This window comes from Brassica napus, chromosome C9, assembly GCF_020379485.1.
Source record: "Brassica napus cultivar Da-Ae chromosome C9, Da-Ae, whole genome shotgun sequence".
NCBI lineage: Eukaryota > Viridiplantae > Streptophyta > Magnoliopsida > Brassicales > Brassicaceae > Brassica > Brassica napus.
In genome coordinates this window covers 44,360,594-44,375,598 of record NC_063452.1, presented here as the reverse complement: position 1 = coordinate 44,375,598, position 15,005 = coordinate 44,360,594, and the positions used below count along the sequence as shown (strand labels likewise).

The following is a 15,005-nucleotide window of genomic DNA, read 5'->3' as shown; positions in this document are numbered from 1 at the left end:
ATAAACGATGGATTGGCCAAGATGGTTTATTGGAGTCCATTGATAGGGGTTGGAAATATCCAGGAGAAAGAGGAACGAGGGACTTCGTTGTAAAAGTTAGTAATTGTCGACATGAGATTTCTAGGTGGAGAAAGAATAATCCACCTTATGGAAAAGAGAAAATAAGTGAACTTCAGCAAGCTTTAGAAGAAGTCCAATCGGATAACAATAGAACCCAGGAGGAAATAGTGGAAGTATCCAGGAAACTGCAAGAAGCTTACAAAGATGAAGAGGACTATTGGCACCAGAAAAGCAGGAATTTATGGCACATAGGAGGGGATTGTAATACTAAATTCTATCATGCCTTGACGAAATAACGGCGTACTCGCAATAGGATTGTAGGTCTACACGATGAAGGAGGAAATTGGATTACTGAAGATAAAGGTATTGAGAAGGTAGCACTTGACTATTTCGATGATTTATTCTGTACTACTTCACCCATAGAAGTTGAAGGTTTTTTGGAGGAGATTACACCATGCATAACACAGCAGATGAATCAGAGGCTGATTAGACCAGCAACAAAGGAAGAAATCTATCAAGTTTTATTTATGATGCATCCGGAGAAAGCTCCTGGACCGGATGGAATGACAACACTTTTCTACCAGCATTTGTGACCTATCACCAAACATGATTTACTGGATTTGGTAAATAATTTTTTAACTACTGAGACGTTGGATCCAAGGTTAAATGTTACAAATATATGTTTGATTCCAAAGACGGAGAGGCGTACAAAAATGACGGAGCTGAGACCGATAAGTCTTTGCAATGTAGGATACAAAATTATTTCTAAGGTTTTATGTCAAAGGTTGAAGACTTGTCTTCCAATCTTGATTTCAGAGACTCAGTCGGCTTTCGTGGCAGGGAGATTAATATCGGATAATATTCTTATCGCTCAGGAAATGTTTCATGGTTTAAGGACTAACAAGTCATGTCAGAATAAGTTCATGGCTATAAAAACAGATATGAGCAAGGCTTATGATAGAGTGGAATGGAGTTTTATTCAAGCTTTACTCCTTAAGATGGGATTTGACCCTATGTGGACCCAACTAATGATGGAATGCATATCTTCGGTTCAATACCGGGTTCTTTTGAATGGTCACCCGCGAGGGCACATTACTCCACAGAGAGAATTGCACCAGGGGGATCCTCTTTCTCTATATTTATTTATCATGTGCACAGAAGCTTTAATAGCAAATATTAAAAAAGGCTGAAAGGGAAAAACAACTCACAGGAATGAAGGTTGCAAGGGCTTGCCCGGCGGTATCTCACTTGTTATTTGCGGATGATAGTCTATTTTTTTTGTAAGGCCCAAAAGGAGGAATGCCAGACCATACTCAGGATTCTGAAAGAGTATGAGGTGGTGTCGGGGCAATTGATAAACTTCCAGAAATCTTCGATCCAATTTGGGCATAGGATTGAGGAAACTAATCAACAAGAGCTAAGAGATATTTTAGGGATCCAAAATATAGGAGGTATGGGAACATATTTGGGGTTACCATAGAGCTTGGGTGGCTCGAAAACACAAGTTTTTGGGTTTGTTCAGGATCGTTTGAGTAATAGAGTAAATGGATGGACTTTCAAATTCTTTACGAAAGGAGGCAAGGAGGTGATCATCAAGACAGTGGTCACAGCTCTACCTAATCATGTTATCTCATGCTACCGTCTCCCTAAGACAGTAACGAAGAAACTAACAAGTTCGACGGCACAATTCTAGTGGAGCTCGAGAGGAAACACAAGAGGGCTTCATTGGAAATCATAGGATAAGGTATGTCATTCTAAAGAAGAGGGAGGATTGGGTTTCAAGGATCTCACGGATTTTAACACAGCCATGTTGGGAAAACAATTGTGCCGTCTGATTGAAAAGCCTCATACTTTATTTTCACGAGTGTTCAAAGGCCTGTATTTCCGGAATGCATCACCTCTGGAACTGATCCGTTCGTATTCGCCGTCTTATGGATGGCGCAGTATCGTATCTGCTAGATCTCTGGTTAGCAAAAGACTAATCAAAAGGGTGGGATCAAGATCATCTATCTCAGTATGGAACGATCCTTGGCTCCCAGCCATACGCCCGAGACCAGCAAACAACAATCAACTTACTAGTAACCTTAACCCGGACCTTATTGTGGATTATTTTATCGATCCTACTTCACGGACGTGGAATACTCAAGCAATCCGATCCATGGTTGACGCACAAGATGCGAAGATTATAGAGAGTATACCATTGAGTCGGACTCATATGGTTGACAGAGATGGATGGCATTTCACTAATAATGGCAGGTATACAGTGAAATCTGGTTACCAGGTAGAGCGGGTTTACCCGGATGGGGAGGAATCACTACCGTTACATGGTCCAAACGTCACACCTCTTAAGGCTTTTTCCTGGAAAATCAGATGCCCACCGAAGATAAAACACTTTTTGTGGCAGATAGTTTCGGGTTGTATTTCGATAATGAAAAATTTGAGGATTAGAGGGATACAAGGGGATACACAATGTGCAAGATGTGGAGCGGCCGAAGAATCAATAAATCATGTGTTTTTTGAATGTCCACCGGCAGTCCAAGTATGGGCTCTATCAAGGATTCCCTCAAATCCAGAAAACTTTCCTACTCAGTCGCTCTACACAAACATGGGTTTTTTGTACTGGAGGGTAGTTCCGCAGATGGAAGACCACCATTTTGCTTGGATTCTATGGTATATTTGGAAGGCCAGGAATAACAAGGTTCTTAGCAACATAGATATTGATCCAAGAGATTCTTTAAAATTAGCAGAAACTGAATCGTTGATTTGGAGAGAAGCCCAAGCATCGATAACTGAGAGGGTTATACAAACTAGGGAGGTGGAGTTACAAGTCTTACCTAATATACCAGGGAGATGGTGTTTCACGGATGGGTCATGGAAGGAGAATGATATTCTTTCCGGGCAAGGATGGTATAGTACTCTTGAAGGTTTTGCAGGACTAATGGGAGCAAGAAACACAAGGGCAAGTTTAACACCACTTCACTCGGAAGTCGAAACCCTTATCTGGGCAATGGAATGCATGAAGAATTTAAGGCAGTATCAGGTTACGTCTGCAACGGATTGCTCTCAACTGGTGAAGATGGTTTCGGAACCAGAAGAATGGCCGGCATTTGCAAGTTATTTGGAAGATACTGAAGGAAAGTTTCAATCACTCAGAGCTCATTCATATACCCCAGACGCTTAATACAAGGGCGGACAGTCTTGCACGGAGTGCTAGGCAGCAATCATCGTTTGTCATTCTTATGGATGCCGAGTTACCGGTGTGGTTTGCAGAGTCTTAGTTGAGTCTGTGTTTGCTGTCAACAAAAAAAAAAAAAGAATTCACACACCAATACCGCATTCAAATCGAAATGAGCTTAATGATAACACTGACACGACAACCTTATTAACAAAAGTAATCACTGGACTACAAGTTGATTGTTGTAATTAGAGAGTTTAGAGACTGAATATTTCTGTGTTATTATTAATGATCAAGGGGGTTCCTTTATATAAGGATTACAAGATGAAGATAAATGGAAAGTATCCAAAACCTAAACTCACTAGGATTATGAAAACTACTAATACATAATAATGGAAAGATTACATCTACTAGGAAAAGGAAAGGGTTTCCTTTTCTCCAAGCTTTGTGGCCGCCTTTCTCTCTCCTCTCTCTAGGCTTCGGCCATCTCTCCATCTTCTAGGTATTGGGCCGGTCTCGGTCCGGGCCTGGTTAATGGCAATCCACTCCATGATTTATAACACTCCCCCTTGGATGCCATAACCATACATGATTTGTAGTACGCTTCATGTTGCCTCATTAAAACCTTATCAGGAAAACCCAGTGGGACAAAACCATGATGAAGGAAAAAGAGTACAACACGCACTACTCCCCCTGATGTGAACCTCAGTGTAGGTTTCTACATTCTACACATCTGGTGCGTGATCTTTGCTGTATATGAAGGAAGGGAGTAATCGGCCAAGTTCATTACTAAACCGTATCTAGACCACTTTGACCTCTTAGGTCGTTTCTCATGTCTCTTGACATTGAGTGTCCCGGTAAAGCATGTGTGCTAAACAATGTGAACCATATTGTCCTTGGGGATCACTATTGGGTCTTTGCAAATCGTGTTTGCATGTGTCCATAGTCTAGACGTGATCGTCTAATCTTAACTCTTTACTATGGTCGGATAAACTAAGTACTTATGGACAGTGTACTAGACATGGTTATCATGAACCTATGTCTCGATCTGGCCGATCCATGTCTGGGTCATAGACCTCGTCTATACATGTCCACTACTTGTCTCATGAGTGTTCAAGATCAATGATCATTGCTGTGAGTTTATAATCTCTTATTATGGCTCTGCGACCGAACACTCTCATTGATATGGACATCGATTTCTTTGCCTTAGGCAGTACCATATCTATCTCAGACATTGTAGTCCTTTATCCATCTCTTGATGGTGTCTCATGACCTATGTTGCTGTGGATTATATCACACACTGAAATATATATTATTAGGTCATAGATCTCGGCTCTCACAAGCTTATGGACTACAATACATTTGTATCCAGTTGATCTTTTGTCTCTACTAGCCCGTGATCAAGAAGAAGGGCTAGACGCCTTTTAGTCTTAAAAGCCGGACGCGTCTAGTAGAAGAGCCAGACGTTCTTTGCTGAAGAGTCGGACGCCCTTAGACGGACATAGTCGGACATCTTTAGTTTTGAAGGGCCGGGGCCGGACGCCTTTTGTTCGGACACCCACATAGATTTATTCTATGCCTACTAACCTCTTTAAGGTTTAGTATAATCACAAGGAATTTCAAATATATGGACTGTATTGGATTGTCTTTTAATACAACTCCAAGATCAATGATCATGCGTGATCAATTTATTTTACATACTATATGCAGCTGCTTTATGTTTCAGTCCATGAATCAGCTTAGGAACGAAGCTGTTCTTTCATCTTATCCAGTGATCCAGATGCTGCTTACTACATCATTTGTATCTAATATCTTTCTTATGACCAGACCATTGTCAATTTCGAAAATCTGTAGCAGCATCTACCACATAGGAGTTTATCTCCTTATAATCTGTTCCTTTGATCTCTGTGAGTACCTTGTGTAACAAGATATGATCTAATGCTGTTTAGTAGGAAGACATGAACACTTTAGACCTCGTGATCATGTGCCTTCTCTCACGGTTTCTTTACCTTACAAGATCCATCTATTTCACTGGTTTATCAGATGGCGTTTCTGTATATGTATATGGCCAATACGCCCATCTCTCTTTTAGATACTTTGAACCTCCACGTTTTATCTTTTCTAATCTCTATGATCTTTTATGACTGTATGAGTACTCATTCGTGGGTTCATGATCCTCGTTCATCTCTTTATGTTCAAGTGCTATAACTTTATGTATCTTTATACAAATGTGTGTGTGTGTCGACACTTTCATGTGGTTCCATTATGTTCCAGACATGATCTATAGATTTGAGATCTTATTATCCAGGACCTTGATTACCTAGTAGCTTGGCGTCCCAAGACTACATGGTTTGGTACCTTAGATGTGTAGCTGCGCAGCCTTTTCTCAATGTCTGGTAGGGTTTCTCTTATAATCTCGGATCTATATTCTATGCACCATTTTTCTATCCGAGATTCCTTTATCTTATGGAACACTTGGTCTATCTTGTATAGACTCTATAGCAACTTGATTATGTCTCTTCTAGGACATTCATTTGGTGCTAAGCTGGTTAGTCATTTCTCGGGTCAGTGTCTGGCATTTCGATTAGCTTCTCAATTAGCTAGCTTTATATAATCTTTCTTTGGACGTCTTAAATTATAATCTCTAGTCCGAGGATCTTTGCCAAGACAATGATGGTTAAAACCATTCTTATCATTCTTTTACTTTTTAATTTTTCTTTGTCCAGCTTATAATCTTTCTCCTTTAATATTGAATATCCGGATTCATTTGTTTCATGCAATCCGTACCTGGCCACTATTTTAATCACCCATGTTTTGGCTCACGGTCTTTTGAATTCGTGGAGAAGATCTTATTCTATATATTCCCAATCCTCTTCTGAGGTTCCATCTTAGACGACACATGTATGTATGTGGTGGTTTATTCAAAATCTCTTAAGATGGTGTATGTCTGGTTTTATGACCCGTATTTAATCTGAGAGGGAATATCTATGCTCACTTATATGGCCTGATGCATATGATCATATTATCATTCTATACATGTAAAACATAATGTCTCCAAGCTTTATAGACTTTAGAATCTTAGTCTTATAGATAATGGCTTACATGGCCGAATCTTTATAGGTAATGGCTTGTGTGCGGCCAAGCCTGCACTATGCGTATACAAGTCGTGGCCAAGCCATGTATAGGTGATGGTCTTTGCAGCCGACCATAACATGGTTTCTTCGGTTTGGCCGTTTGTATCATGGCCTCTATGGCCGAAGAATGGTCCTTTATGGCCGAGTAATGACCGAGCCATATAACATGGTCTTAGACCATAGTGGTACACAAACTTTGTAGTATTGATCATGGGTTTATCCTCTCTCCCCCTCATGACCATACTATAAGGTTGTGGTGCTTGGGACAATTAAGCCTAATGAGTTTCCCTTTGAGTACATGTTTCACAACGTGAGATCTTTTACGGGATAACTCTTTGTGCCTTTTCAATTTCAATCTTTGCATCAAGTTCTAGATTAGGATGGCTAATCCTATCATGCCATATAGTGTAAAATTTCGTGGTGTTATCTCAATATGGTTACCACATCTCTTGCCTCTTTATCATACTGATCTGTAGCATAGTTTTGATCAGTAGAGATCATAGGTATAGTCTCGACCACTTTCTTTCAAGGTCTTAGGCGTTTTTCTTCTTAAAGTCTAAAGGAACTTGTTTCCTTCCTTACCCATTGTTTCTACTTGGAAACCATACATTATAACTTCAATGGGTCACATGATCTTTTGGGTGTGTATAATGCCTTTTAAGGCAATGCCTTAGCCATAGTTTCTTTACTATGCTTACTATACCCATTCATGATTTCTTTATGCCCTTTAGGCAACTCTTTATCAAATAAAACATTCATATGTTCAAGTAAGATCATGCAAGATAATGAATTCAAAATCAATTCTTTTATATATATAAAATCGTGAACCATCAAGTAGGTTAAAAGCATATCACAAAACAAGGACTTTAAAATAAAATGTCGAGATCCCTCTTAGTCAATAGACATGCCGGCCACTCCTTGAGTTATATTGGACACGGCTCCCTTGGATTCATCCTGATCTATATTAGTTTTATTTGTATCAGGATATCTCATCCCACTGCTCCTCTTTAGTACCTTGTCATTCTCAATCACCGTTAGGCAAGAGATCGAGTCATTGTAAGTGGTAGAACCTCTTTCTATGTAGATATGTTTTGACAACAAATCTTCTGGATGAAATGTGGAGTATGTCTTGAATAGACAATCATTATCTGTTACCTCTTCTCCACATAATCTCAGTTGGTACACGACCATGGACAAGGCAAAGTGAAACTCGGCCACTGTCTCAAAGTCTTGGAATCTGAGACTCATCCATTCATGTTTGACCTTTGGTAATAATACCATAGTGTATCTGGACTTTATTTCTGTCCAAAGGTCACGAGGATTCTTGATATGTAAATACTGATTTCTCAGTTCCTCAGTGAGATGATGGCTCATAATAGTTATGGCTCTTAACTTTTCACTTTCAATTTCATCATTTCTTTCAATGATACATTTCCCGATTCCTTTAGACTTCAGGGCAATTTAAAGTGTTCATTTCCAATTCTAGATAATTATCTCCAGAGAGATTTAGAATGGCATAATCCATGGGTTAAATTTCGGCATCTGAAATCATATTATCAATCAATTCTTTGATTTAGAATTCTTGCAACCAATTCAAATAATCAGTGCATATGATTTCATAAGTCTCTCTATAATGCTTAGGCCATACGGCTTTGCATTGTGACGCTTATACCTCACGGGCATTATAAGATACAACGATCTTAAGGATCGGATCATGATGCAATCCGGTTTATATAACCATCCGGATACTAGGCCACACGGTCACTTTGATATGCACTAAGCCACACAACTTTTAATCAATTAAGGGCACAAGGCCGCAAGTATGAACAATGTATTAGGCCACACGGCCATATACAAAACAGGATCTAGATGTATTCAATCCTATTTCTTTAGTTGCATATCTATTAGGTTTTAGAATTAAATAATCTAGCAACCTAACTCTCATTCAATATGTAAATTCTTTAAATCAATCTTCCAAGCTTTAAGTAATGAGAGATTTAAGGTTTCAAGGCCTTTAGGAATTTTAAAATTCGAGATTAGGGTTTTAGTTTAAACAAGATTCAGATTCAAGTTTTAAAACAATCCTAATCATAGCTCTAGGCGATCAATCAAACACTCAAGTTTCAAATCAAAATTAAAAACCGATTTTCCAAAATTAGGGTTTTAGGGGATTTCGAAAACTTTGATCTTTGATCAAGGGGATTTGATTTGAGATTCAAAAAACCTTTAAGGTTCTGATTTTAATTTATCAATGGATCAATCTCGTTTTTAGGTTTAGATCGAACTTATACAGCTTCGATTTACTCATAGGGGATTGATCTATTTAACCTATGGCTTTTAGTTTTAGAGATTATCTTTTAGGGTTTCAATCTTTACAAAACAACCAGTTTCGATTCTTGTTTTCAGATTTCGAAGTACCTTTATTTTGTAGGGTTGAATCGGACCACCAAAGTCAGATGAACCTCTAGTTGCACACGGACGCGAGCTGGCTCCTTTATCGGGTCGCAAGATGGGACGAAACGCGAGCTGTCTGGAACGGTCTTGCGTCTGGTCACGGATGTGTGCTGAGGTCATCGGACGCGATCGGGACGCGTCTTCTTCTTATCTAGTTCGCGAGCTGGTTGATTGGGAACTCAAGCTGGCTGTGATGCGAACTGGACTAGCTCTGTTGTGAACATGAAACTGCGAATGTCTAGGATCAGGAACGCTTAAGGGCTTTAGCTGATCAGGTGTTTGCAAGATGGAACACAAGCAAGAACAATCTAGGATTCTTCGGGATTAGATCTTTGCACCAACTCCTCTCAGATCATGAAATAAAAACAAGGAGTATTAAATTACATGAACACCATAATCTGAACAAGATATCATCAAACAACTAAGGTATGATAAACTTATCTTTCACAGGATTTGAATTTGGCTAGAAAAACTTGTTGGTTCGGATTAGGGTTCCAAAAGATCAAGACGGCGCCGCGTATTGTTTCTGCGAGTGTGGGCGCGTCTGAGATCGGATCGACGAACGGTTTTTGCTGCTGGATTCGTCTCGTCAAGAGCTTCAATTTGATATGTGGTTCGTCGTCTGGTTCCTCAGGGTTTGAGAGACAGATCGATCTTAAATTGCGCTTGATTTAGGGTTTATGTGTGACAGATTTTAGGTTAGGTTTTGTCTCAGGGTTTTGGAGTCTATAGTGTTGATAACGTGTTGTAATTAGAGAGTTTAGAGACTGAATATTTCTGTGTTATTATTAATGATCAAGGGGGTTACTTTATATAAAGATTACAAGATGAAGATAAATGGAAAGTATCTGAAACCTAAACTCACTAGGATTAGGAAAACTACTAATACATAATAATGGAAAGATTACATCTACTAGGAAAAAGGAAAGAGTTTCATTTTCTCCAAGCTTTGTGGCCGCCTTTCTCTCTCCTGAAGTCAGCTCTCTCTCCTCTCTCTAGGCTTCAGCCATCTCTCCATCTTTTAGGTATTGGGCCGGACCTGGTTAATGGCAATACACTCCATAATTTATAACATTGATTTGTTTGTAAGTTTGTACATTTTACAATTTCTATAACAATAAGATAACAGACATTATTAATCTATTTCATCAAGATAATTTTCATGTTGGTCAATGAAATACTTTGTCCCTATTAAAGCCTTGATTTAGTCTAGAGTCTCATTAGCTCAAGAAATCTGATCTTTTGCTAAAAGAGAAACATTAATCGGTCATATCAAAGTGTTGACCAAACTATACAGATTACAACAAAAGGTCTTTGTGTGTTTCCCGTTAGAGCTCATCTCATCATTCAATCAAGTCTTGTGACCATATTTTAAGTACAAACATTCGTATAATTAACTTAGAAAATGATGCTTCAAACTTCAAATTTCATCTCTCTCATCCGAGGCTCAAACGATCCAATTGTTTGATGTTAGTCTGCCTACGTGGAGTTCCAATCTCACAAGCATTTACTCTCGCTGCGAATCTAAGCGAGCAAAGAGACTCACCGGTTGAAGAAGATTCCGGAGCAATGTTCACAAACATTAGTGTCTTTGAGTCACCTCCTAAGCAAGGCTGATATTACAAATGAAACATTAGTTCCATCATGAGAACAAAATCTTTTGATAATCTGTGTTTTGCTTTGTGAAGTAGTTAGTACCTGGAGAAGGTAAGTAAGCTTCGAATTTCGGAATGGAACGTGATCTTCTTTTTTTCCTAATGCGAAAATGACATCGCCAAGAGACGACAAGCTTTTGTTGATTGCCTAAAGAAAGAATAAAAAGAATGTTTTATAGTTGCAAGAAGAACCGTAATCTTGTTTTATATTTGGTAAAGAACTAACCTGAGTTTCTTTAAGTCTGTCTCCGGTTGATCCACTCTTTGATAAACGCTCACTCCCCGCAAGATCAATCAGGTTCAAGACCCCTTGTACTTGTTGCTCAGTGCTCTGTCAGAAGAAGTAAACAAACAGTTTGGTTTATTAGACAAAACAGGAATCATCAGAAAACAAAAAGCTGGTTTGGTTGATAAATTACCTCGTTGACACCAGAGATTCTTAGTGTGAAAACAAAATGGCTTCTTGAAGACTGCTCGTTCATCTGTGTCTTCCCTACCGATCTAAAGAAGAAAAGATAACACCATTAAAAAAAAAAACAATCTTGATGACCAATCTGTTAATGGGTTTTACTTTTAGCTAATCACCTGTTACGAGCAGCGTGGTCTAAGAGGAATGAAACCTCTCGAGAGCTTTTAACATCCAAAATAGTAAGCTCAGCGACATGTGTGTTCCCATGAGCATCATGTTTGATAGCATGTTTCTGCGGAGATACACCATTGTCTGTTCTCACTGCTTCTTTGTTCGTTGACAAGAGGTCTCTGATCGTTTCATTGTATATCTCCAACATAGAAACCTATGCACATGAAACAAGACTACAAAAGTTAAATGTTGATTCTAACCACAAGGATGCATCTTACTTATTAATGCAACGAGATAAAAAGATTACCTGCAGTTCGTACTTCCAACCTTGAGATCGAAGAGACTGCCTCGTTTCAAATATTTGCTCCAGACAACGAGGGATCAGTCCTTTCTCCTCGACGTTCCCTGGCTTACCCATCATTGTGTAAGTCTTGCCCGAACCGGTTTGTCCATATGCAAAAATGCACACCTTGTAACCATCGAGAGCACTTTGAACAAGTTGAGAAATCTCTATGAAAACGTCTTCTTGTGATGTATTAGGCACAAAGACCTTATCAAATGTGAACGAATGCTTTTGCGCTGTCCATAGCCAAAAACACACAACAACAACAACAACAGATGTTAAGAAACTGTGTCGTTTTCCACGTTCTTGCAGAGTTTTTTTTTTCTTTTTAGTTTCATACCATTTTGTATCAAGTCAATACCACGACCAAGTAGTTCTAGTGATGCTGGGTAAGAAATGGTTTTCCCCTCATCACCATTGTTCTCTCCTGGCAGTAGAGGTCTAACTCTACAGAACACACGTATGTTCCCTTTCAGTTCCTGCAATAAGAGAAGGAAACAAAACTGTGATCAGGTGAAGGAAAAAAAGAAGTGGCAGAGGTTAAAGTTAAGGGGGATCATACAAGAATAGTATTGTGCAACTTCTTCCGTAGCTTTTCTCCTTCCACGAATTTAAGCTCTGCTTCTTCTACACGACTTTTCAGATCGATAATGGTTTGCTTCTGCTCTTCAAACTCATTCATTTTCTCAAATGTAGTTAGATCAGACATCTATTAACCATAAAAAAAAAAATCAAGAATGGTTATCAAAAACTTACTAGTCAAATATTATATAAGTAATTTGTTATATGTGTAACTCTGAAACCTGCAGTTGCCTATCAGAAGATACTAGTTGATCTTGCAACTCTCGTATCTGGCTACTCTGGGAAGAACACGTGGCCTGGACCAAAAGAGTTTACATTCATCTTAATAAAAAATAATCTGCAATAGATTTTTGAAAGAAATTATCAAAAGAATAGAAAACCTCAAGCTCTGCTATGGTGTCTTTGAAGTCATTGTACTTGGCTGCCTCGGCTTGGAAGGTTTTTAACTCTGTTAAATGGTGATCACGTTCATCTTTAGCCTGCTGAAGCTCCACCTTTAGACTCGCAACTTCGTTTACCAATTCAGCTTTCTGCTTCATGATATCATCTTGACAGGCCTAAAACAAAAACAAGACAACAAGTCATATTCTGATGGCAAACATACATTTACTAACATTAGAGTACTAAATCACCTTAGAAGCAGCAAGTTGATCCTGCAATGCTGAGAATTGACCCTTCAAGTTGCCAATGTTTTCAACAATGGCAGTCCTTTCTTTCTCGCCGCGTTTTATGGTTTCGTGAGCTTCATCAAGGTCACCTTGTAGCTTGCTGTTGTACAGCTGCAAGCTTGAGTTATACTCTTGCAACAGTTTGTACATGTCATTTACAGATTGTATCTGAACAAACACACACAAAAAAAGTCAAGTCAAGATTAGGTGTGACAGCAATTTTAACATTTTCAGATCCTTTTTTTTTTTTTTAGTTTTCTCACTCTTTGATTAGCAGTTTGAAGCTCTCCTTGTGCTTTTCCAAGCTCTTCTGTGAGACCAGCTTGTGCCTTTTCAACAGCAAGTCTTGCTTCTTTCTCTTTCCCAAGAGAATCATTTGCAGCCTAAAGCACAACATATCCAATTAAAACCCACAAAACACAAGTACTTTTAACTACAAACTAACCAATTCTTACCAACTTCTCTGTCTGTTCCTTGGCAAGCTGAATTTGAGCAGATTCAAAGTTCTTTCTCAGCTCCTCAATTATCATATTCAGCTCCTCTTCTTTGTTTCTCAAGCTAGTCTCTGTTCATCATATTGCAATAGTATAAAGTTTAAATATGAAAAATTCAAAAGAAAAAATATTCAACAACTAAAACCCACCCATATCAGCACAATGCTTCTCATTCATTTCCAAGGCGTTCTTCAACTTCTCTTGCTCAAAAGCATAATCCAGCTCAAGTTCTTGAAACCATCTAATGCAAAGTCTAAGTCTTTTTATATATTCCATCATATTCTCGCATCTCTCCTGCAAAATTCAAATACCAAGATTAACATTCAAAATTCAAGCTAAACTAACTCAGGCTAAAAAGGTCAAACACACAGACAAAAGTCTTCAATGCTTATCAAACAGACAAAAACTATTTTGGTCCCACAAATTGTCTTTTTTATACTCCACATTCAAAATCTTCTTCAAAAACAAAGAGATCCAACGATAAAAGCCAGTAAGCAAACTGAATTTAAAGCCTAGAGATTTTATCACAAACGATCTAACACATAAAACAAAGTCTTTAAATTAAGGTCCTACAAAATGTCTTATAACGATCAAATCTTCAAAAAGCCAATGGATCCAACGAGAAAAGCCAGTAAAACTACTTAGAACTCAAACCTTCTTAACTCAAGATTTAACAACTTAATCTCTTTGTTAACAAGAACCCTGATTGATTCATGACCACACAACATAATGGATTCATTTTTACCTTAATTACAGAGGAAGACTTTTAGATTCAGTAAAAAAGAAAAGAATTGATATATATATATATATATTTAATGAGGGTGCAAAAAGAAAGAAACCTTGTAGTTGAACTTGCTTTTGTACTTGATTCGCTCATTAAGAAGAGCTTCAACGTCTTCTCTACTGAACTCAACCGGACCATACTCAGATCCCGCCGTGCTCGCCGGAGCACTGTTCGGCGTCAGATCTTTTGACCCATTTGTTACCGGAAAAGCTGACCGGATTCTTCCATTGTTTGCCATCGCCCCCACCATAACAAGGAACAAAATAACTGTTCTCTTCTTGTTACTTAATCACTTCAAAACCTGCAAAAAACGGTAGAGATCTTTAAAAATAAAGAAAGATGATAAATTGAGTAAACGATTTAATACGGGGAAAAGGACAGGAACCCCGTGAACATTGATTTGAACGAAAAAAAAAAACAGAACATGTTCTGAAGAGAAAAAAAAAACATAAAGATTGAGACTTTAAGAGAGAGGAATAAGAAGTAAAGAAACCCACTGATCCTGAAGAATGAATGTGGATTTCAGAGAGAGAGAGAGAGAGAGTGAAAACAATCCTAGATTTGTGAGAACCTTTGAGAATGGAAGAAGAAGATGAAGATATTAAAAGGTAGTACCTTTAGCATTTAAGAGGGCTTTGTACTAAAAGGATTTGTGGAAATGGAGGCACGTTTCAGTTTTGTTCCTCTCGTCTTCCTGCTGCTGCCTTGCTTCTTTTCTATATTTGTTGTTTGAATGTTCTGAGAGAAGGAAGAGAGATGGACGTGGGGCCGTTGATTGGATCTGAAGTCACCGGTGTAATGTAATCACAGCCGTTGCTTTGTTAAGCAGCAAAGAAATTTGGAGAAAAGATGTGTGTAATAGAATAGTAGGAGTTTTTACGACTATGGGGCAGTGGGGGGTAAGGTCAGTGGACTTAATTATAACTTTAATCCATACACCAAAATAATTAGTTTATTATGGAAATTAACAAAAAGATAAACATAAATGAAATTTAAGGAGAACATTCTTCGAAGTTTAAACCATAGTCCAGACTTTTTAAATGTTAGGAAAACAAAAACAAGATTTTGCAAAAATT

At 38.4% G+C, this 15,005-nt stretch overlaps 1 protein-coding gene across 2 annotated transcripts; it reads right to left on the bottom strand.

Annotated features, from left to right (window-relative positions):
• Positions 1–10,063: 10,063 nt before the first annotated feature.
• LOC106390636 (kinesin-like protein KIN-14N) lies at positions 10,064–14,802 on the bottom strand. 2 transcript variants are annotated; one of them, XM_013831145.3, is made up of 16 exons: positions 14,427–14,802; positions 13,985–14,230; positions 13,295–13,439; positions 13,107–13,216; positions 12,915–13,034; positions 12,616–12,819; positions 12,364–12,540; positions 12,205–12,279; positions 11,964–12,110; positions 11,742–11,880; positions 11,366–11,637; positions 11,064–11,272; positions 10,898–10,979; positions 10,705–10,809; positions 10,522–10,626; positions 10,064–10,436 (listed from the first exon to the last, which is right to left on the bottom strand). In XM_013831145.3, exons 2-16 carry the CDS (start codon positions 14,177–14,179, stop codon positions 10,260–10,262), a joined length of 2,262 nt encoding a protein of 753 aa, XP_013686599.1. In that variant the 5' UTR covers positions 14,180–14,230; positions 14,427–14,802; the 3' UTR covers positions 10,064–10,259. The 2 variants fall into 2 exon arrangements, with proteins under 2 accessions (XP_013686599.1, XP_013686598.1); XM_013831144.3 differs by having other exon boundaries at positions 13,985–14,229; positions 14,545–14,802.
• Between the last annotated feature and the right edge of the window lie 203 nt (positions 14,803–15,005).